General features: G+C 35.0%; 5 protein-coding genes across 6 annotated transcripts; 1 reads left to right on the top strand and 4 right to left on the bottom strand.

The window, feature by feature from the left end:
- Positions 1–355: 355 nt before the first annotated feature.
- On the bottom strand, positions 356–2372 carry BckdhB (Branched chain keto acid dehydrogenase E1 subunit beta). Its single transcript, XM_070647206.1, has 6 exons — positions 2062–2372; positions 1763–2002; positions 1271–1586; positions 1052–1157; positions 843–995; positions 356–725 (listed from the first exon to the last, which is right to left on the bottom strand). The coding sequence occupies exons 1-6, from the start codon at positions 2270–2272 to the stop codon at positions 651–653; spliced, it is 1101 nt and encodes a 366-aa protein (XP_070503307.1). The 5' UTR covers positions 2273–2372; the 3' UTR covers positions 356–650.
- Positions 2373–2605: 233 nt separating this feature from the next.
- On the bottom strand, positions 2606–3741 carry LOC139096091 (protein FAM136A-like). Its single transcript, XM_070647730.1, has 3 exons — positions 3411–3741; positions 3224–3333; positions 2606–3033 (listed from the first exon to the last, which is right to left on the bottom strand). The coding sequence occupies exons 1-3, from the start codon at positions 3501–3503 to the stop codon at positions 2790–2792; spliced, it is 447 nt and encodes a 148-aa protein (XP_070503831.1). The 5' UTR covers positions 3504–3741; the 3' UTR covers positions 2606–2789.
- Positions 3742–5059: 1318 nt separating this feature from the next.
- Positions 5060–10719, top strand: Adck1 (aarF domain containing kinase 1). Its single transcript, XM_070647817.1, has 5 exons — positions 5060–5806; positions 8292–8573; positions 8635–8837; positions 9113–9209; positions 9395–10719. The coding sequence occupies exons 1-5, from the start codon at positions 5192–5194 to the stop codon at positions 9938–9940; spliced, it is 1743 nt and encodes a 580-aa protein (XP_070503918.1). The 5' UTR covers positions 5060–5191; the 3' UTR covers positions 9941–10719.
- Positions 10720–12533: 1814 nt separating this feature from the next.
- LOC139095633 (hydroxysteroid dehydrogenase-like protein 2) lies at positions 12534–15563 on the bottom strand. Of its 2 annotated transcripts, none has more exons than XM_070647033.1 (3): positions 15478–15563; positions 13454–13577; positions 12534–13306 (listed from the first exon to the last, which is right to left on the bottom strand). In XM_070647033.1, exons 1-3 carry the CDS (start codon positions 15489–15491, stop codon positions 12572–12574), a joined length of 873 nt encoding a protein of 290 aa, XP_070503134.1. In that variant the 5' UTR covers positions 15492–15563; the 3' UTR covers positions 12534–12571. The 2 variants fall into 2 exon arrangements, with proteins under 2 accessions (XP_070503134.1, XP_070503126.1); XM_070647025.1 differs by lacking the exon at positions 15478–15563 and adding an exon at positions 14835–14969.
- A 1075-nt stretch (positions 15564–16638) lies between these two features.
- On the bottom strand, positions 16639–18481 carry LOC139095946 (hydroxysteroid dehydrogenase-like protein 2). Its single transcript, XM_070647521.1, has 3 exons — positions 18282–18481; positions 17679–17802; positions 16639–17408 (listed from the first exon to the last, which is right to left on the bottom strand). The coding sequence occupies exons 1-3, from the start codon at positions 18293–18295 to the stop codon at positions 16674–16676; spliced, it is 873 nt and encodes a 290-aa protein (XP_070503622.1). The 5' UTR covers positions 18296–18481; the 3' UTR covers positions 16639–16673.
- Positions 18482–21347: the final 2866 nt, after the last annotated feature.

Consider the following 21347-nt stretch of genomic DNA (forward strand, 5'->3'; position numbering starts at 1 on the left):
TTTTTTGAGGGAATTTGGTTCTGTTTGCAGGTATATGAGATGAGGCTTTCATGAATTATACAAGAGATTTGATTGAATTTGAAATTTACTGCTTCAGATTTGATGGATATCCGCTCAAAAGTTCTCAAAACTCCAAAAATCTGCCAATTTTTTGCTCAAAATCGATCAAAATTTCACTTTTTCCGGCAAAAATTTTTTAATTACTGCTTTTTATGGGCTTTAAATCACAAAATCATCAGTCGAAACCATTAACAGACATCTATAGTCAGTGATTTCCAACCTATCCGTCACTATACACACTAATATGCCACCAAAAATGTTCGGAAATTCCATGAACCGTACGCAATGTTAAGTATTAATATTGATATTAAATATAATTATTTATTCAAAAAAATATCATCTTATAAATTCATAACAATTTTTTTTATATGTTTTGTACATTCTAATTCCGTTGTTTAAATTTTAATAAATGCATCAAGTTTCATTTGATTTAAATTAAATTTTTTTTGTTGGTAGTTTTTGGGGATAAATTTGGAATTTTGACAAAATTTCCCCCAAAAACTCTCAAATTTTTTAAAAAAATTTCCCATTTTACCTAGTCTTTCCCCCGTTTAAAAATCCCTCAAAATATGAAAATTTTAGAAATTTTCTTAGTAGTTGATCAACTTTTTGATTCCCTCCAAGCATCGGTACTTATCGGGTAAGTAGAATGTCTCAAAGACATGCTGAAAGTAAGGTAAGAATGTAATTAAGATGTACTAAGCATTGCATAAAAAGGTCAACTCGGATCGACTCGACATCAAGCTCTAGACAATCATAACACAAAATGTTAATCAACTTACAGGGAATGGAGTGTCCCATCCACAAACTCTCATAATTGGTGCCTCTAAATGCAAGAAACATTCTTCTTGAATTGTTGCAGCTAATTCAGCACCAAAGCCATTAGTAATTGGTGCTTCATGAGCAATAAGGCAGCGACCAGTTTTCTTCACAGACTGTAAAATAATGAGATTAATATTGGGACTCTCAATTCAGCAATCAGTCAACTTACATGGCAGACAGTCTCAACATCCCATGGCAAAATTGATACTAAATCGATGACTTCGCAGTTGACATTCAACTTCTTCTTGGCATATTCAGCAACTTCTCTCAAAACACTACAAAAATAGGAAATAGTTTAATATCTTATTGCTTATTGATCTTGCTGTGTACGGTACGGAATCACCCAATGTACACACATTCCGTCCTTATACAATTCCCTAATACTCACTGAACTTGTGTTCCCCATCCAATCAGCGTAACATCACCTCCAACTCTCATAATATCAGCCTTTCCTAATGTACTTTCATAATATCCTAATGGAACATCCTCAATGGCTGATCTATACAGTGTCTTAGGTTCCAACACAATACATGGATTCTTGTCATTAAGACAAGCCAAAAGGAGACCTTTAGCCATATTAGGACCTCTTGGAACGACAATCTTAAGACCTGGAGTGTGTGCAAAGTAGGCTTCAGGACTTTGTGAGTGATAGAGGGCACCGTGACCGACAGCTCCACATGGTGCACGGATTGTTAGGGATCCACCTGAAATTAGTGAATTTTAGAAGTTAATAAGGTTGATTTTGGGTATTTTTGAGGGTTTGAGGTTTTAAAGGAGTGATTCAGCAGATACTGATCAGGTACTGCAAGGGATGTGTGTTGCAGGGTGGGGGTTGGGGTGGTATCAAGTCCTCCCAATTCAACCAAACCCCACAACTTACAATCAAACAAGTTTCCACTTCTGTATCTATATTTAGCAGCTTCATTGACAATCTGATCAAATGCTGGGAAAATATAATCAGCAAATTGAATTTCACAGATAGCCTTAGCACCCATAGTAGCTGCACCAATGGCAAATCCAGCAATTCCTTGTTCACAAAGTGGCGTGTTGAAGACTCGCTCACCGCCGTATTTATTCTTGAGATTTAATGAGCACCTAAATACACCACCGAATGCGACATCTGGAAGAATGAATATTTATTGACATTTGAGGACATTTTGGACCTGGCAAGTCACTTACCTTCACCAAAAAGTATCGTTGACTCATCCTTAGCCAGCGCAATATCCATAGCATTATTAATGGCTGTAAACATGTTCATTTTCTGCTTTTCACCTTCGATCGGTGCCTTGTCATCAGGTTGATATGTAAAATGTGAGACATTGCGTGCTTGTCGAACGACAGTGATGCTAAGGATACGCTTAAGAGGATTCAGGTGTGCAATTAAACTCATTTTTAATGAGATATTTGTGAATTAAGAACTAAATTTGAGGAATTGAAAATTGAATCTTAAATAACACGGGATCGACTGTGTGAAATGTTTGTATGTATTGGTGTAGGAGTTATCAGTTGATATTGTATTTTCGCATCTGATGTGGGGATTATTGGGGATTTTTGGGGATTTTTGAATGTTGATTCGTTAATAAATTTGAGGATTTTTTGAAGAAAATTTGAAAATTTTTTGATTATTTTCAATCAGGGGTGGACAACCTGTGCCCCCCGTGGTACCCTGGTGGACCAGATGGCCCATGACAGCCAAACCTACCCAAACCCATAAAAACAACAGTTCCTCATTTTTTTCAATCAATTTATTCATTTCTGACTATAAATCTTAACAAAATTACATCGGGTACGGGTACGGAATCACAACAACTTCATGGCAGTCTCGTCCATAATTCATCAATTCATCTAAAGTTCATATCCTCTCAAGTTGCACATTCTTCCCATCCACAACTGTCAATCAAGATCACTTAAACATCTGGAATTCCATTTCCACCCTTTGACAGCACCGACTTCATTGTCTTAAATAAACTTGGAAGTGTTGCTAAACTTGTGTCTACACATTTGATTGCACATCGCTCGAATTCTCCGGTGTATTTGTTGATTTGATCTTCACTGGGATTTGTTGGCATTTTGTCTTTAATTTGGTCGTTGCATTCCATTACGCAACGTTGGAGGCGGTTCTGGAGACGTTCGAGTTCACTTTGGACGTAGCTGGAAATGAAAAATTGAATTATTTGAAGATTAGTAAGTATTTTAGGATAGTAGGCTGCAGATAGGAGGGGATGTGACCTCACCCAACCTGAACATGATGCAGGTAAGAGCCTGAATGACTCCTATGTGCCCACAACTGCTTCAAAGCAGTCTAGTGCAGGTCAATCAATGAAATAATCAAATTTAGTACCTTTGAGCTTTGTTGACTGGTTTCGAGCATCGCTCAACACAATTCTGGACAGATTCCATGGAAGATTCAGTGTCATAACAGCACTTGGCTGCACATTCATGCATCTGAGCCTGAAATTGAATGAAAATTTTGTTAAAATTGAGGAATTTTATGAATATTCCGGCTTATTGCCATCCTTTGTGCTTACCTGCATTTTTCTCATGGTTGACCGGTCGAGATTGTCAACTAAGGCTGTGATTTCCTGCTCGACGCGTTGACGTTGTTGGTTGATTGTTGCCATTTTTGGATATTTGTACTTAATTTATTGTGAATTTTAAATTTTTGATGCACAAAAAATTATTTTTGATTTTTTTGAAGATTTTTTTCGATAATTTGCTTTAAATTTGAGTTAAAAATGTTTATCGGAAGTAGATCTTGCGGATACTTGCACTTAAGATGCAAATCTGTATTAAATTACACTAAAAAATTATTATTTTTAACAAGTGCACGAGGATTTACAGTCAGAAATGTTACAATTGTTTATCACACAAATACAAATAAAATTTGAAAAAGTTTCACAAATGATGCAGAAAACTGTGAATCTCGTGATTGGACATGTGGACAATTTGAATTTTAGGGAGCCGTTAGCAAAAATTGAAAATTTGAATTTTTTTAAAAAAGTTTGAAAAATTTAAAAAATTGAAAATTTAAAAAATTGAAAATTTAAAAAATTGAAAATTTAAAAAATTGAAAATTTAAAAAATTGAAAATTTAAAAAGTTGAAAATTTAAAAAATTGAAAATTTAAAAATTTAATAAAATTTAAAATTTAAAAAATTTTTAAAAAATTGAAAATTTAAAAATTTTTAAAAAATTGAAAATTTAAAAATTTAAAAAATTGAAAATTTAAAAATTTAAAATTAAAAAAATTTAAAAATTTGAAAAAATTTAAAAAAAAAATTGAAAATTTAAAAAATTGAAAATTTAAAAATTGAAAATTTAAAAAATTGAAAATTTAAAAAATCGAAAATTTAAAAAATTAAAAAAGTTCCAATTTTACAAAATGAAAATTCAAAATTTGAAAACTTTAAGAAATTTAATTCTTAACTTTAACGACAATTCCCGCTTCCTAAACTCAAACTTCAAATGTCCACAATCCCCAGCGACATCCCCACATCTCACATCTCAAATCCCCAACTCACAAAAAAAGAGCAGCAGTGAGAGTAAAACTGTTAAGACACGATAGCAAGTCACCAAAACAGAGAATTTAAACACAAGATAAAAGCACTTTATTCAACAATTTACCCAAAAAAATTGAGCAGTCAGTCTCAGTCGTCGTCTCTCACTCGTGCTGATCAGTTACTTAACTTACATTGTGTCACAAATTCAGTGAATATAATTAGATAAGGAAGGAAAAATTTGAGGAATTTCAAAATTGCACAACAAAAGAACAATTTTTAAAATTTAAAAAATAATAGAAAATGAAAATTGAAAAAAGATTTTAAAAAAGTTCAATGACATGAGAAAGTTTTTGGAAAGTTGGACTAAAGATGTTTGACATAATTCGGGAATGTGTTGAAATTATGTGAAGATTTGTGAAAATATTTGATTTAATATTGACAAAATTTGTGTAAAAATATTATAAAAAAATTGTGCAACAGGTGTGGAAAATTTGAAATTTTAAAAATTAAATTTCAAAATTAAAATTAAAAAAAATTAAAATTTTTTAAAAAATTTAAATAAAATAGTTGAAAATATTAAATTAAATTGAAAATTTAAAAAAATTTTTAAAAATTTTGAAAATTTAAAAATTTAAAAATTTAAAAAAATTTAAAAAAAAAAAAAATCAAAAAAAAAAATTAAAAAAATTATAAAAAATTTAAATTTAAAATTTAAAAAAACCGTTAAAAACCAAATTTGAACTCTAAACCACCAAATCTTCAAATAACCCAACAATACCCCACACAACCCCATCTCCCCCACCACAACAATGTCAACAAAAGGCAAACTCCTCTCAAAAGTGCTCCAAAAAGTCGCTGAAAATCCAGAATTATCAGCCAAACTCCTCGAAAAGACATCCGAAGCCCTTCCGAAAATCATCAAAGCACAACAGCGACTATCGAGTCTCTCAAATCTCCAGCAAGTCGCACCACCACCAAAACCACCAAGCAATATACTCAAAAATGTCCGTCGTGTCATCCGCTACGGTCTCATCGGTTCCACAATAGTTGGAACTGGTTTGAGTCTTCACAATGCCAACTACGATTGGAGTGGAATTGGAATTGTTAGATTCACACGATCAGCTGTTGCCTTAGTCGAAATAGCAAGTCTTTATCAACGTGAGCTTTACTTCAAGTCATGGGACAAGTCATCAAAGGAATACCGCGAGCAGCGCAGTGTCGTGCATCAAAAAGCAGCAAATCGTCTTCTCGAGCTGTGCTGCCTCAATCGTGGCGTGTATGTTAAGGTTGGACAGCACATTGGTGCACTCGAGTACCTCCTGCCTATCGAATATGTTAATACGATGAAGATCCTTCACAGTCAGGCACCAGCAAACGATTTAGAGTATATATATCAAGTCATTAGACAGGACCTTAAACGAGACGTAAGTTACGCATTTTTTTGTTGGAATTAATTATAATCACGTTTATCCAGTTCTGATCGTCTCACGTGTTGATCATCATCATCGCAATTCTTTCATGGCTTTATTTGTTCCTCATTATTACGGAATTTTTTTTGGATGTACGCATGTGTGTGTGACTGTTTGTGAGAGAATGCATTAGACGAAGGTCAATACAGTTGTTTTTTGGGTAATGACAAAAGTGAGAGTGATCTTGTGGGTAAATACACTCAGTGGATTATTGTCGATTTATTTTCCGGTAATCATGGATGAGTGTTTGCGAATTTTGAGTAAGACACGTGATTATTGGAGTTCCGTGTATGGATTGTGAGCTTATCGAGGATAAGCGGTGATCTTTTTGGGTAAAGTCATGCAGACTTTCACAGTTTTTTTTTGAATAAATTGATTTGCTTTGAAGAGTGTGTCTTGGCATAGATTAGAAAGGATTGCAAAAAGTATGCATCATTATGGAAATTGTCACCATCTTCATTAGAAAGTAAGGTTACTTAATAGTTCATCTTGGCAAGATTTTGCAATGTAATTCATCATTTTGATGCAATATTGTGGACAATGATCACACTTCAAGTTGAGTGTCATTCAACCTGAGTATCAGTTGAACTGAACTTCGTGCTGAGTGTTAGTAAAGCTGAAGTTAAACTTAGTGTCGTTTCAGCCGAGTGCCAGTCAAGCTAAGGGTGTTTCAGCTGAGCATTAGCCAAGCTAAGCGTTAGTCAATCTGAGAGTCAAATAAGCTGAAAGTTAGTCAATATGAGCATTAATTCAGCTGAGCTTCAGTCAAGCTTAATGTCATTCACGCTGAGCGTTAGCTAATCTAAGCGTTAGTCATGCTATGTGTTTATCAAGCTGAACCTCAGTCAATTTGAGCGTAGGACACGCTGAACATTAGTCAAGTGGAGCGTTAATCTACCTGAACGTCAGTCTAGCTGTGCATTGGAAAAACTGAGCGTTAGTCAATCTGAGTGTCAATCCAACAGAATGGCATTTAAGCTAAGCATCAGTCAAGCTGAGCGCCAGTTAAATAGAGCGTCAATCCAACTGAACGCGAGTCAAAACTGAGCGTTAACAGAACTAAGCGTTAATCAAGCTGAGCGTTAGGTCCAGCTGAACGTCAGTGAAGCTGAGCATTAATGAGTTTGAAAATTAATCCAAGCTGAGAATTGACTCAAGCTGAGCGTCAGTAAAGCTCAAAGTCAGTACAACTGAGCGTCAATCATGATACGCGCTAGTTAATCAACGCGTAAGTTAAGCTGAGCATTGATTCAGCAAAGTTTCAGTTAAGTTAAGTTTGAGTCCAGCTGATCGTCAGTCAAGATGAGTTCCAGATCAGCTGAGCTTCAGTTTAGCTGAGCGTCCTTCAACCTGAGAGTCAGTAAAGTTCATTGTTAGTCATGCTTAGTGACAGTTAAGCTAAGCCTATTCAATATGAATAAAATATTATTAAATTATCAATAATAAGTTCAAAAAAAGCTAAGCTATTCAACCTCCAACAACCTCCTAAAATCTTCAAGATTATTCAACTCACGATATTCAATATTATAATCATCATCTATAAAGCACAAAAAAAGTCGTCAAAAACTACAGATTTTATCACTCAAAACTAGCTTCTCATATGCAAATCTTCAAATACTTTTTTTTATCGTCCACGACATCTTTTTTGTGCCAACCAATATTTGCCATACATTGTTGTTGCTGTAATATTTACAAATCTCGTTCGAATGTAGTTGTGAATGACTGACATAGTCCACACATGATGCTTACATTACGGCTCTTAATAACTGTTAAAACTGTTGTTCGATGACTCACAAGCTTGGTTTTTGGAACTGAACTTTCTCTTGCATAATTCTCACTGGAAGTGCGCTTCATATGATTGTAATGGTTTATGGGATTTACGTCCGTCTGCTGTGCATATGTTGTTGAATTTTTATGAATGGAATTGTTGATTAAATAATAAGAAGATGTGATTGACATTGTCTCATGTCTGATGGGCTTTGGATAGACGTTTGAATGGAAATGTTGGATAATTTTATGACCGGTGTGATGGAATGTGATGGATGTTGAGTAGAATAGTGTGATTTGGGGAATTTTGAAGATTTTTTGGGAAACGTGCAGTATATTCGGGAGAGACAGTTAACTGGTTTGCGGAATATGGCGCACAGATTGAATTTTTTTGCAATTTTTGGTTTTTCATCACATTTTCTTGAATTTTCTTGCAAATTTTCCAATAATTTTTCCAGTTTTCTCTTAAGTTTTCCTAAGAATTTTCCAATTTTCTTCGAATTTTCTAAAATTTTTCCATTTTTCTCGAATTTTCCTCAATTTTTCTGAATTTTCACTCAATTTTTCCCAATTTTCTTTCAAATTCTCTCAAGTTTTCCCAACTTTTTCTTAAATTTTCCAAAATTTTCCAAAATTTTCCGAATTTTCTCTTGAATTTTTCCTCTCATTTCAGCCATCCGAACTCTTCCTCACATTCGACCCCGAGCCACTAGGCGCCGCCAGTTTAGCACAAGTTCACCGAGCAACCTTGAAAAACGGTGCCGATGTCGCTGTCAAAGTTCAACATCATTACGTACGTGGCAATGCAAAAGTCGACACAGCAACCATGGAATATTGTGTAAAAATTATGAGCTGGCTGTTTCCTGAATTTAAATTCCAGTGGCTAGTCGATGAGTCGAAGAAAAATTTACCAATTGAATTGGACTTTTTACATGAGGGGAAGAATATCGAGAAGGTATGCCTGAATGCTTTAATCTTATTGACTCAGTTTGTGTAAATTTACATTTCAATTTTAGGTTCGTCGTCAATTCCAAGACGTTAAATGGCTTAAAATACCAAAAGTTCATTGGGAATTGTCAACTGATCGTGTATTGGTGATGGAGTATCTGGAAGGTGGACAGGTTACTGACTTGGAGTATATGAAGAAGAATGACATCGATCCATTTGAAGTGTCGAATAAACTTGGTGCCTTATATGCTAATATGATCTTTCTTAATGGGTAAGTGTGCTTGAAATGGTTCTATTTGGCAATTAAGAATGGGGATTTGGAGTTGATCCTTACTTGGCTTTACCGTCCTATAAGGCTCTCTCGCTAGTAGTAACTAGGATGATGTAGATCAACTCTAGCTCGAGGATTGGAATTCTAACATTTTACGCCGGAGCAGTGTCTCCTCAAGTCCTCTAAGCTATGTCTTTTCCTGCCTGTCCCAACTATTCCTAATTCCATTCATAAATTGAACCATAATTAACCAAAATGTATCATTCTATTTTCAGATATGTCCACAGTGACCCCCATCCGGGTAACATTCTGGTCCACAAGAACAAGAAGGGTGGTACTGACATAGTCTTACTGGATCATGGTCTATATGCAGTAAGAATTACTTAATATTAGATTATTAACCCTAATTAATCAACGAAGAGCTAGATTTAAAGAGGGAGGCACATAAACCCCTTCCTCCTGGTTACACATCTGACTATTCTAGATCAAGCTCTTTGTTGGTTAAGGCTGATGATACCAAAACCCACCCTAACCTCAAATTTCCAATCTCTTTTTAGGACCTAACAAACCGATTCAAATACGAATATGCCAAACTCTGGTTGAGCATCCTCAGAGTCGACCGTAAAGCCATGCGTGCACACGCTTACAATCTCGGAATCAAAGGTGATCTATATGGAGTATTTGCATGCATGGTAACAGGACGTCCATGGGAAAGTATCATGCAAGGAATCGCCAAAAAGCGACCAGATGCATACGAAAAGGAACTTTTACTTACCGGCGGTGCCTTAGTCATTCCTGATATTGCTGAAATTTTAGAAAAAGTTGATCGACAGATGCTTTTGGTGCTTAAAACAAACGACTTGATTCGTGGAATTGAGTCAACGATACAGACACAAGACAGAATGACGGCATTTTGGGTCATGTCAAAGTGCTGCGTCAAGTCTGCAGCAAGGGAGGAGATTGAAAGGAGTGCAAGTTATTGGAAGAAATTCTCATTGGCAATAAGAGCTAGTTGGTCACTGTTTAAGATCAATTTCTTCTATTTATATTTAGGCTTTAAGCAGGGATGTCTATTTGCGACAATGAAGCAGCTTGTCATTTAGACTTAATGGGAACCAAAATGAAATTAATTATTATATTTTAATTATATCCGTCCGGAAGTAGATTCTAGTAAAGTATTTACATTTTTGAACAAATTCTGGCACTAATCCTGCAAAGAGCTTGAACTGATGTCTCTTTGTAGGTTAGGGTCAATTCCATTATGAATAATTGGTAATCTATTGGTGCTGTCTACAACTTTCTACATAGTTTAAAGTCAATTCTATTTTTTTATGCTTGAATATTGAGTCCGGAAGGTTTATAAAAGAGAAAAATACGAAAATTGTAGCTTAAAGCTGTTGTGAACCTGGCATAGTGCACTTTTTGGTGAAATTGGACTAACAGGTCGGATTAGCAGAACAAAACCTAATCTGCCAACCAGGTTAGACTTCCAGATTGGACTACAGAATTGAACTACCAGGTCTGAACTAGTGTCCAGAGTTGCCAAGACTCCAAAGATGACATCGTGGAGTCCAGACTTTAAAACAAATTGAGGTGACTCTGAACCAGTCCTGCTAAATCTGCACCAGAGTCATATCAGCCTCGAGCAGCAATTTTCACCTTTTCTACGCTATTGACGCTATTGCTTTCTTGCTCAATACCACCATGTTCCTATCTCGAGCTTATTTTAGAACAAAATGCTTCTTAGGCTATGTGCTTTCGGGATAATATATTTCAATGTAAACTCATACTCAAATATCACAAAACTAGACTAATAATCTGTCAAAATAGCTTTCATGTCCTAAAATCTTCTTGTTAACATTATTATAAGTTAATAAATATATGAAATAAAATGATCCAAATTTTGTTAATAAACCAGTTGATATCTTTTGTAATGTTGGTGTTGGCGAGATATACTACCTTATCCGGGGTATGCTACCCAACCCGGAACATCATACCCTACCCAATACGGATAGGCAGGGCTATTTAACCGTACTTCACCTTCAAGCCAAGGGTACTTATGACAGACTGGATAGGAGTGACCTAAGATAGACCTCCCTATCCGCTTAGGGTAGGTTAAGATATCCCGAGTAGGTCAAGAAACCAACCAACTGCTCTAAATATCCTTAAATCTCCATTAAAAATGATCTATTTACTTCAATTTTTTCTACATTTTTATTCAGGCAAATTTTCAGTAAAATTAGCAATTTCATTAGAAAACTGACACAAATTCGGCAAATTCTCAACAAATTCCTGCACTTCCTCCATGTTATTCACAAAAGTTTTATCAACACAGACATTCCTCTCCAAATTTAAGGTCCTCAAGTTTGTAAGTCCATCAAATGCTGTTGTATGGATTTCCTTAATTTTATTATGAAACAGCCTCACGTACTCCAATTTTGGATTGAATTTAAACAAGTCAGCATCTAAATATTCAAAATGATTGAATCTAAGGCACAAGTACATCAAATTTGGGAACTGCTTCATATCCGATTGACTTATTTCCTCCAATTCGCTGTTCCAAACTGCCAAATATTTTAAATTCTTAAAAATTTGTCCAAAATTTGTCGGCATAAAGTGCAATTTTTTGCGACTTATAAACAGCTCTGTGACGTCATCATTGGATTTACCCTCAGCATGTCTCGTCAACGGTCTATGGACGATATCAACTGTTGAGTTCTTTGTTGTCACAAAAATTGGTGTTTTTAGGAAGCATTCATAGAACTCGACAAACTTAAAGTCATGATGGAAGGTTGTAACGTCTTTTTGGAATAAGCATTGAAAGGTGATGGATTCACTGGATGTGATTGAGGTTGAGTATGTTAGGATGGTAATGAGAAGTGGAATGAAGCTGAAAATATTGATAAAATTAGGTGATTTTGAATTAATTTGAAGGGGTTTAGATTTTGAGATTTTGGTACCGGACATACCATCCTCCCCCATGCCCTTTTACCCAAGGGGTGCGTTTACGACAGATACTCAGTATAAAAGACTCAGTGGATTTGTTCTGTGAACTTGGCCAGAGCTCAAAGTCAACTCGGATTTTGTATGGAAAAATTGACTTTTTCATACAAAATCCGAGTCGATTTTGAGCTCTATCCGGGTGAAGCCTTGACATGGGTATACCTTCGATTAGCTATTTGACCCCTCAAGTAGAGCAGGCTGCGATTAGTCGACCGATCGTATTTTATAACCTTGACCTACTACAGTATATTCCACAAAGGTCAAGTTCATCACCAGCCACAAAGCCGATTAATCATCGCAGCCTGTTCCACTCAACTGATAGCTTCCATGACTCATCTAATTGATCCCTTGACTAATCCCTTAACAATTCAAAATTAATCATCTCCCGAATTATCCCTAAAAAATCATACAAAATACTAACCTCACTTTACTGATAATCCACATCTTATTACTTACTCTGTCGCTCTAAAACTGAGAATATTTTATTTAAAAATAATTAAAAAATCAAAATATGAGCGATAATAAGAGAGTCAAGTCAGCGCATTTGACATATATTATTGAATATATAGAGCGATTCTCAAAGCTCTAAGCTGATTATGACAAAAGTAAAGTTCAACGGATGAGGTCAATTGTAATAGTTTTTTTGGGACCCCAAAAATCCCATAAATATTTTCGCAGATAAAAACAGTCAGAAACAGTTAGAAACAGATTAAAATATTTATTATTCGATCTCAATTGTCATATTTCTTCAATTTAGCAATAATTCCATCGACCCACGTGTCCAAGTCCAAAATTTTATCCTCATTATCTGGATTGCATGCATATTGCTTCATATCAGTCACACCATAGGCCCTAAGAACATCATCGTCAATATAAAAATTGCCTGTAAAAGCCTTTGGATCTCTTGATAAAATCACATAAGCAGCATCGGACATAACTTCAGGTTTTCTGGCAACATCGAAGCTTTTTTGTCCGGTAAGTGCAGCTACAGCTGCTGTGAAAACCAACTTCCTTGGCCATAAAGCATTAACAGCTATGTTGTACCTTTTAAACTCATTAGCCATTCCCAATGTGCACATGGACATCCCAAACTTTGCAATTGTGTATGCTGTATGGTACTGGAACCATCTAGGGTCAGTTCCAAATGGTGGTGCTAAATTCAAAATGTGAGCATGATCAGACTTTTTTAGGTACGGCAGGCACTCTTTAGATACAATAAATGTTCCACGGGCATTAATCTGCTGCATCAAATCATATCGCTTCATGTCCGTCTTCTCGACACTTGTCAGATTTATGGCTGATGCATTATTAATGACTATGTCAATTCCACCAAATTCCTTGACTGCAAGTGCAATAGCTGACTTGACTTGTTCCTGATTTTGGACATCAACAACACATGGAAGAGCTTTACCGCCGGCTTTTTCAATTTCATGGGCAGCTGTGAAGATTGTGCCGTCGAGTTTTGGCTGAAATTAATGGAAATTTAATGAGATTTAAGGCAAATGATGCAGGACTGTAGGAAGTAGCCTCCAATTGAGTCAAACCCTAAAATAGAGTCTCGGCAACTCTAATTTAGGCATCTAGTCAGAATAACTAGGAATATGATGACTTACATGTGGTTCAGCAGTTTTTGATGCAATTACAACATTGGCTCCATCTTTAGCTGCCTTAAGTGCAATAGCCTTTCCAATACCTCTTGATGCACCTGTTATGAAGAGGGTTTTACCGGTCAATTTACTGGAAATAGAAAAATTGGATAGAATTTTTAGTATAAGCATAGGAAATGATCATTATTCTAATAGACAAAGGGACTTATGTTAGGTATCGTAGTCAGGGGCTTAGCCAGAAAAAACGTTACAAAATAAACGATTTTCCAATCTTCGGGGTCCGTAGCTACCAAAAGTGCATCTTGGGAATTTTTTCTCGAAGAATCTCAGAAATTTCAAGAATTTTGTCCAAATAGGACATGACTCCCTTCCTCTATCCTCTGAATATGATCTGTGCGCTTCAAAATGTGGGGAGGCCATGGATCACACTTGATCTGTACGGCCAGCTAAACAAGTAAATAAGTAAGTTGCAACTTGTATCATTGGACTAAGTTGAAGATAGCATCAAAAAACTAGAGCTTAACTTTGACTTAAGTCAATTATCAGATACCACAATCTACTATAAACAGTCCAAAAACCATTGAAAAATTGATCTTAATCCATAAAAAAATATCAATTTCCTGATCAAATGTCCCAAATCACCCATCGCGTGCCAGTCTCAAATTCCAGAAATCAGCTTAGTTATCTTAATTCTTATCAACATTTTACCCTCTTCAAAGAAGTCAATTCCAATTTCATAATTGATAAAAGGCAGCAAAAGTTTAAAGTACAAAAAACAGTCATCAACAAAAATATTTGTTTAATCCAATAACATGATAAAGGTAGCTGTGCTTGATGCTCGCGAGAATTTTTATTAAAATTTGATGCATTTTCTCAGAGAATTTCTCTCAAAATTTTGAGAATTTGAGGCATTAATCAGTCAATATCAAGGTCAGCTGCTGTATTGTCGTTACAATTATGCAAATGCTGTACTTTCGCTTGCTGTAACTGATCATTATTGTTACAATGACCTTAGTTGTAGTTAAGATTGCACTTGAAGGTGGCAATTGCATGCTAATTGGCAATAACAAGCCTCTATCTATAGCTTAGTCTATTATCTAATGACAATAAGTATGTATCTAGTCAAGTCGTGGATTTTTAGATCAATAATATTTTAGAAAATTTGATTTTTTTGTTGCATCTTCAAATTGGATGATCCCTAAAAGAGACACTTCTGTCTACAACAAGCTCTACATAATCCATTTGTGTCTCTCATACAACACCCTTAATCACCCAAATCATCCCAAAATTCACCTCAATCCCCAATCATTGCCCAACCAGTTCCAATAATCCGACCTTTGATCATGTCAACAAAAACAAAAACAAGAAAAATATTCTCAAAACTCACATGAAGTTTTCTTTCATCTCTCAGGCACGTGTGATCTTGTTGAATGAAATATGTAAACTGAGAAGATTCTTTCAAAAATTCTCCCACGAGGTTTGATCATGAGTAAATATTATTAATTTTTTGAGAGAGAATTGAGGAATAAGAAGAGGAAGAAGAAGTGATAAGGTTTGGAGAAGAAGTTAAGAGTGAATTTGGATAATTAAGGATTATTTTGGATTGGAATTTGGATCGAATCAGGCGTTAAAAGGTCAAATTTTGACATAAAATCCGAACAGACAAGGAGCATACTCATGGATGTGCTCACAAAATTGACTATACTCAACTATATTGATTGAAATTACTCATAAGCGCGCTAATTTGGATGAATATGCTTACTGACTGTTGAATTATGCAGAACCATAAAGATTTGGTGCAAAAGACATGATGTCTAGCTAAACATCCTCATTGCCATACCAAATATGAGTCATATGCTTAATAATTCAGTTACTTTTATCATTTAAGTACCCTAAAGTTTACATGATAAATCTGAAGCTTGACTTCTTAGTTCCTCTAATTCTCATTAAACTGTGAATCTATACCAGCTGTGAACAACCTTTATTTTGCTGCACACTAGTGCTGATCAACACAATATGAATATACTAACCCTGTATTCAGCATGATACAATAATTCACTAAAAATATCACAGATCCTCCTTTTACTGTCTCCGACTTCACTTAATTTTACTGCTTTACTACTGATTATTCCGATAAATTCATTTTTATCTAATCAACTATGAAACAACCAAAAATCGATACAAATGCGTCATGATTTATAGACTAAGGTAGATTCATAGATACCAAGTAGATACATAGATGTGTCTTAGATAATTTACACTCAAGTCAATGATGATGATGATGAGCTTTGACTGATTTTTTAAAGTTTTTCTGAAGTTTGTAGATTTTTGAGTGTCAAAATTTACGAATAAAGCACAAGTTGGTTAATCGAGTTGTTCTCTCAGTCTAGCCTGACTCTGGCATGGTACCTGATTTTAGGAGAGAGTCGCACTACCCTGGTGAACAATTTTTGATTGATTGACTATGCTACACATAGGAGTCCAACTAGTCAAAAGGTCTAATGGATTAGTTCAATATGATAGAAGGAGTTAGATGGTAACAGTGCAATAGAGCTGTTTGACATTTCGGGGTACAAATCTCTTGACCTTGGCCGTTAAACTCTAAACATGGATGATCTTGCAAACAACACTGATACTCAAACACTGCTTCATAGCCTATTTGAAGATGTGAGTTGTTTTCGCACATAGTGCGCACATATTCTTCATCGAGTTCATAATTGAGTCACAAATAACAGTGACTTACTAGCTCAACCAAGATAAATTATAAAAAGAACAAATGATTACGCTACCCAACCTTGACAACTGACAACCAACCTTTGATGTTAGGCCGTACAAATGACAAGAGCAAATGCCTATTAATCCTCATAGCAACATACGTCACATATTTTATAGTTTTGAAATTAAGCCAAGGATTCTAAGCTCTAGACTTTAATCAAATCATAAAATGCACTCTCATTTCCAGACTTTATATCACTTCCATCACTAGCCTCTAACATGATAATACCCAAGATTAACATTTAATTCTTCTTAAGTTATTTGTCAATGATAAATTTAGACTGAGATAAATGAAGCATAATACCTTAAATGATAAAAAATTCTAATAATTAATTTCCGATGTTACTAAGTCCATTTGTGTGTGACTTGACATAACTAGTTTTAAAGGAATTTGGACATTAAGTTTGTATTTTTTGAACCTTAAAATTTATTTAATCCTTAATTTACAAATTTAACTGTCTTGCTTCTTCATCTTCTGAACAGCAATATCAATCCATGCATCCAATTCCATAATCTTATCCTCATTACCAGGCACACATGAGTACTGCTTCATGTCTGTAATTCCATTGGCAATAAGGAACTCATCGTCAATATAGAAATTGCCTGTAGCTTCCTTTGGATCTCTCGTGAGGATCAAATATGCAGCATCTGACATAATTTCAGGTTTTCGGGATATCACGTAGCTATTTGGACCGGCAAGCATCGTCACTGCTGCTGTACTGATTAATTTATTTGGCCATAATGCATTGACTGCAATGTTGTATCTTTTGAACTCTTCAGACATTCCTAATGTGCACATGCTTGATCCATACTTGGCAATGGTATATGCTGTATGATATTGGAACCAACGAGCATCATTACCGAATTTAGGTGCTAAATTTAAAACATGAGCATGATTTGACTTTTTAAGGTATGGCAGGCACTCTTTAGTTACTAAGAAAGTTCCACGGGTGATGACTCCATTCATTAAGTCATACTTTTTCATGTCTGTATTTCCGACACTTGTCAAGTAGATTGCTGATGCATTATTGACTACGATGTCGATTCCGCCGAATTCTTTGACTGCTGCTTCAACTGCTGATTTGACTTGCTCGTCATTTCGGACATCGACGATGCATGGAAGGGCTTTGCCGCCGGCTTTCTCGACTTCTTGTGCTGTGGCGTAGATTGTGCCTTCGAGTTTTGACTAAGGATGGAGAGTTAAGGATAAAATTTGAATTTAGAAAAAACCGTTGAAATTTAAATTCAAAAATTGATGAAATTTGAATTTTTAAAAACCGTAAACCAAACACAACGTACTTGGATATTCAAATTTAGAATATCAGTTAAATTTTGAATCCAAAAATCGAATGAATTTGAATATTTGAAATCCGACCAAATTTAAATTTCAAAAAACCGTTAAATATTGAACAATTTAAAAAAAATCACCAAAATCGAACTATTGATGATAACTTACATGTTTCTCAGCAGTTTTTGATGCAATTACAATATTGGCTCCATCTCTTGCTGCCTTAAGTGCAATAGCTTTTCCAATACCTCTTGATGCACCTGTTATGAAGAGGGTTTTGCCAGCTAATTTACTGGAAAAATCAAGAGAATATTGAATTTTGATTATTATGCAATAAATTGAAGTAAAGTTCATATTAGGGATTAAGTTAGCTTTCTTGAGTTATCTATGTCGAAATTCTTGGTTTTATCATTGATATTAAGGACATGAAAGTAGATTTGGGAGGAATAAAAGAAGAAAATTGGGTGTGAATCATGGAAATTGCCAGATAAGCAAAAATTGGCTAGTCAATCAATAATCCAATTTCAGGCCTGCTTGATTCAGACTTGGTGTCAGATTCGGCTTAAATTTGACACAATGGTAGAGTCACTGGGGTCTGGTATCGGATTTTGGGTGAATTAATCGACTTTTTTCATCAAAAATCATCCCAGCTGAACTAATATCTCAACTAGTACTGAAGATGATCTGAACTGGTACAAAAGAATCCCAAATTAAGTTCAAATCTCGTAGCGACTTCCAAAAGCCTTCCAAATGATGTCAATTGATAATTACCCTGTATTGATCATTTTCCAAAAAATTGAATTTCCTTCTCAAATATTAATTAATAGACTAAAATCCTCAGAACGTTGTGACTCGATCAATTACTCTAAGCAACTAAATCTTCAACAGAAAACTCCGATGACAACGAGAAAATAATTTTTATTTCTTTTTTTACTCATACTTTATCTTATCACGCACCATCTATAAATACTAATGAAAATTTCACTATATTTTTAGTTATCTTTAATTGTTTAAAAAGAGATAAAATTAAAGATAATCAAAATTGAAGCTTAACAATCAATCTATTAAATTTAGTCTGGATATATTGATAAAAAAATTTTTTTTTGAACATTTATAGTTGACAACCTATCTTCTTATTATTAAAAGTGTGTATTTATAGCAGTACAGTTATTCTCAAACTTTTTTGGGTGTTTTGGATTAGACAAGACACATTATGTCAGTTTTTGGAGATCTGTTACTGGCAGAAAGAAGTTTTTGAGTGAAATTTGTCATGTTTAGCTCGTGTTTCTTACAAGCCTTATCCTGTGGATTCGAACTGAATCCAGAGGGGCATCCCTAGAGGCATTCTCAGAGGTATCCACAAGGACATTCAAAGGAGCATCCAAAGAGGCATCTACAAGCCAACAACAGTCATATATAGGGTCATCCTGTTGCCCATCCTGTTTCTCATCATAAATAATCCCCTGTCTACCAAGTCAAAGCCATACATCAACACTAACACCTAGAATTCTCATCTACTAACCGATTCATGATTTTCTGGTAGCTTTTACTATAATTTATCTCATTCACCACATGTACAAGATAGAATTACTAGAGCTATCAACTACAAACTAAGAATCTACATAATATTCAATTACGGTTCTGTTTTTTTAAATTAATATCATCAACTTAGAAAATCATCTCCGCTCGACCTCAGCTTGTGAGAAATCAATCTCTTTTCGTTTCTAATTATTAATTGTGTTTTTGAGCAGTAAGCATCGAATCAGTTCATTTTGCAATAAATATGGATATATTTGGAAGACAAAAGGAGTTGAAGTATTCAAATTATGAACGGAAGGATCGTCAAGACTTCTCATTGGATAGTAAGAATTGTGAGTGTTCAAGAATGAAAATTTGAGTTTCTTTTGGTGTAATAAGTGAGATTCTAGTGCTGATAGTGAATGTAGTAGCCAGAGAGGTGTTCAGAGAGCTACCCCAAGTGGCACAATATGGCGGGCCAAAGGGCCGTCGTGGTGTCATCAAGGCATTGCGACTGATCCGTCATTGTATGTGTCTTATGGTTAGTAAGGTGATGTAGTGGTACCTAGCGACTCCATAATTGGATAGTATCCTGATTTTTGTGTCAATAAACTAGTTTCTGCCCAAAACTTCAGGTCTGAAGATCCGAAGCTTATGTCTGCAACCTTGACCGAACTATAAGATACACCCAAAAACAGCAAAGCACCTCCTGGATACACCTCTTTCCCTCAATATGATTTAATTGATTTTAAATAATGTAATATATTTTCTCAATCTTAATTTGAATAATTTATAGGCGGTAATCAATTGACAATCGAATCAGAGCCCTCTAAAGGAAATAAATGTATTAAAAGTGAAATTTGTGAGATCGTTAAGAAATGTGATAACTTATCAGACAAGGAAGAGTTCCTTAAGCTTCTTGATCATGATTTAGCAACCGGAAGAATTTTGGTGATGAAATTGGATGTTAATAGTGGATTTTCTCATCTAAAGAGATCAATTGTTAACAAATGGGGTGAAATATTTACAGATAAGTCTATAGTCATCGTCCTAACATCAGGAATGGAACGAAACTTCGCAATCTGTTGGAAATTGAATGATATTCAGCAATTTTTGGTTTATGAACCTGAAAATGAACTTTTGGCTGGAAATCAAGTCTTTGCTGATTTTTTAGTAGAATTTATTGTTGAATCTATGAAAATTGGACATCTAGGTGAGTAGCAGTTGAGTTTTTGTGTCCTTTTGAGTCCTTCTGTGTCCTTTTGTGTCCTTTTATGTTCTGCTGTGTTTTTTGTGTCCTTCTATCTTTCTTTTCCTCTGTCCTAACCTACAATAAGCATTAAAAACTGACGAAATAGCCCTAAACATTCATTTTTTAACTTCCAGGCATCCATAGCAGCTTCAAAGAACTCAATCCAACTCCAACCTCAATAGAACTCCACCAATTTGCCGATCAACGCAATTCCAACCTCCTACACATCTCACTAGAGTCAGACAACATTGAAATAACCAAAATTCTCCTTGATATTGACCTACACTCCTTCAAGGAAGAAGACAGTATCACTGCGCAGACTCTGGCCTACAAAAATAAACAATTTGATGTTCTTCTTATTCTATTGAGACACAACTTGCGTTATCCAGAACCATTCGACATTAATGCCTGTTCAGACGAGTTGAAGAACTTCATACAAGTCAGTGAGGAGCTTCATGCTGCAATTAAGGCTAGAAATATTGAGAAAATTCAAAAAATTATTGAAAATTCAAATTTAAGTCACTTTTATAATTTTAAGAATGAATCAGCACCAAAAGTAGCATTAGACTGTAAATTTGTAGACATTTATGAGCTGTTAATCAGTCACAAAATCTGCTTCGGTCCACACGAGAAATTCTCAAAAATTCAAGAAAATTTGGATACAAAAAGTCGCCGAAATTTGCGTAAAATTCACAATAAATACTCAATTGGCATGCCTGAACAGCACATAAACATTTTAATCCTCAATTCTCAAGTCGCTCACGACTGTGGAAATTTGAAAAAATTACAAAAATTACTTTTACGTGCTTTTTGGTTCCTCGATTCACTTCCATTAATTAAAATCATTTTGATGATTGCCGCAGCCTCAAAAAGGTTCAAAATAATTTTCGATTTTAACCGCGATTCCGTTCATTTTGTGGATCCAACAGCTAATCAGTCAACCAAAGGTGCATTTTACTTGTCGGGTAAGATATACATTGGTGCTAGACAGCTGTTGGATCCAATGACGGAACTTGAAGCTTTTGCTACTTTGGCACATGAACTTTGTCATTATGCCATGAATTTGG

The sequence above is a fragment of the Chironomus tepperi genome, unplaced genomic scaffold (assembly GCF_022539635.2).
Source record: "Chironomus tepperi strain 1889 unplaced genomic scaffold, CSIRO-AGI_Ctep_v1 contig_34, whole genome shotgun sequence".
Taxonomy (NCBI): Eukaryota; Metazoa; Arthropoda; class Insecta; order Diptera; family Chironomidae; genus Chironomus; species Chironomus tepperi.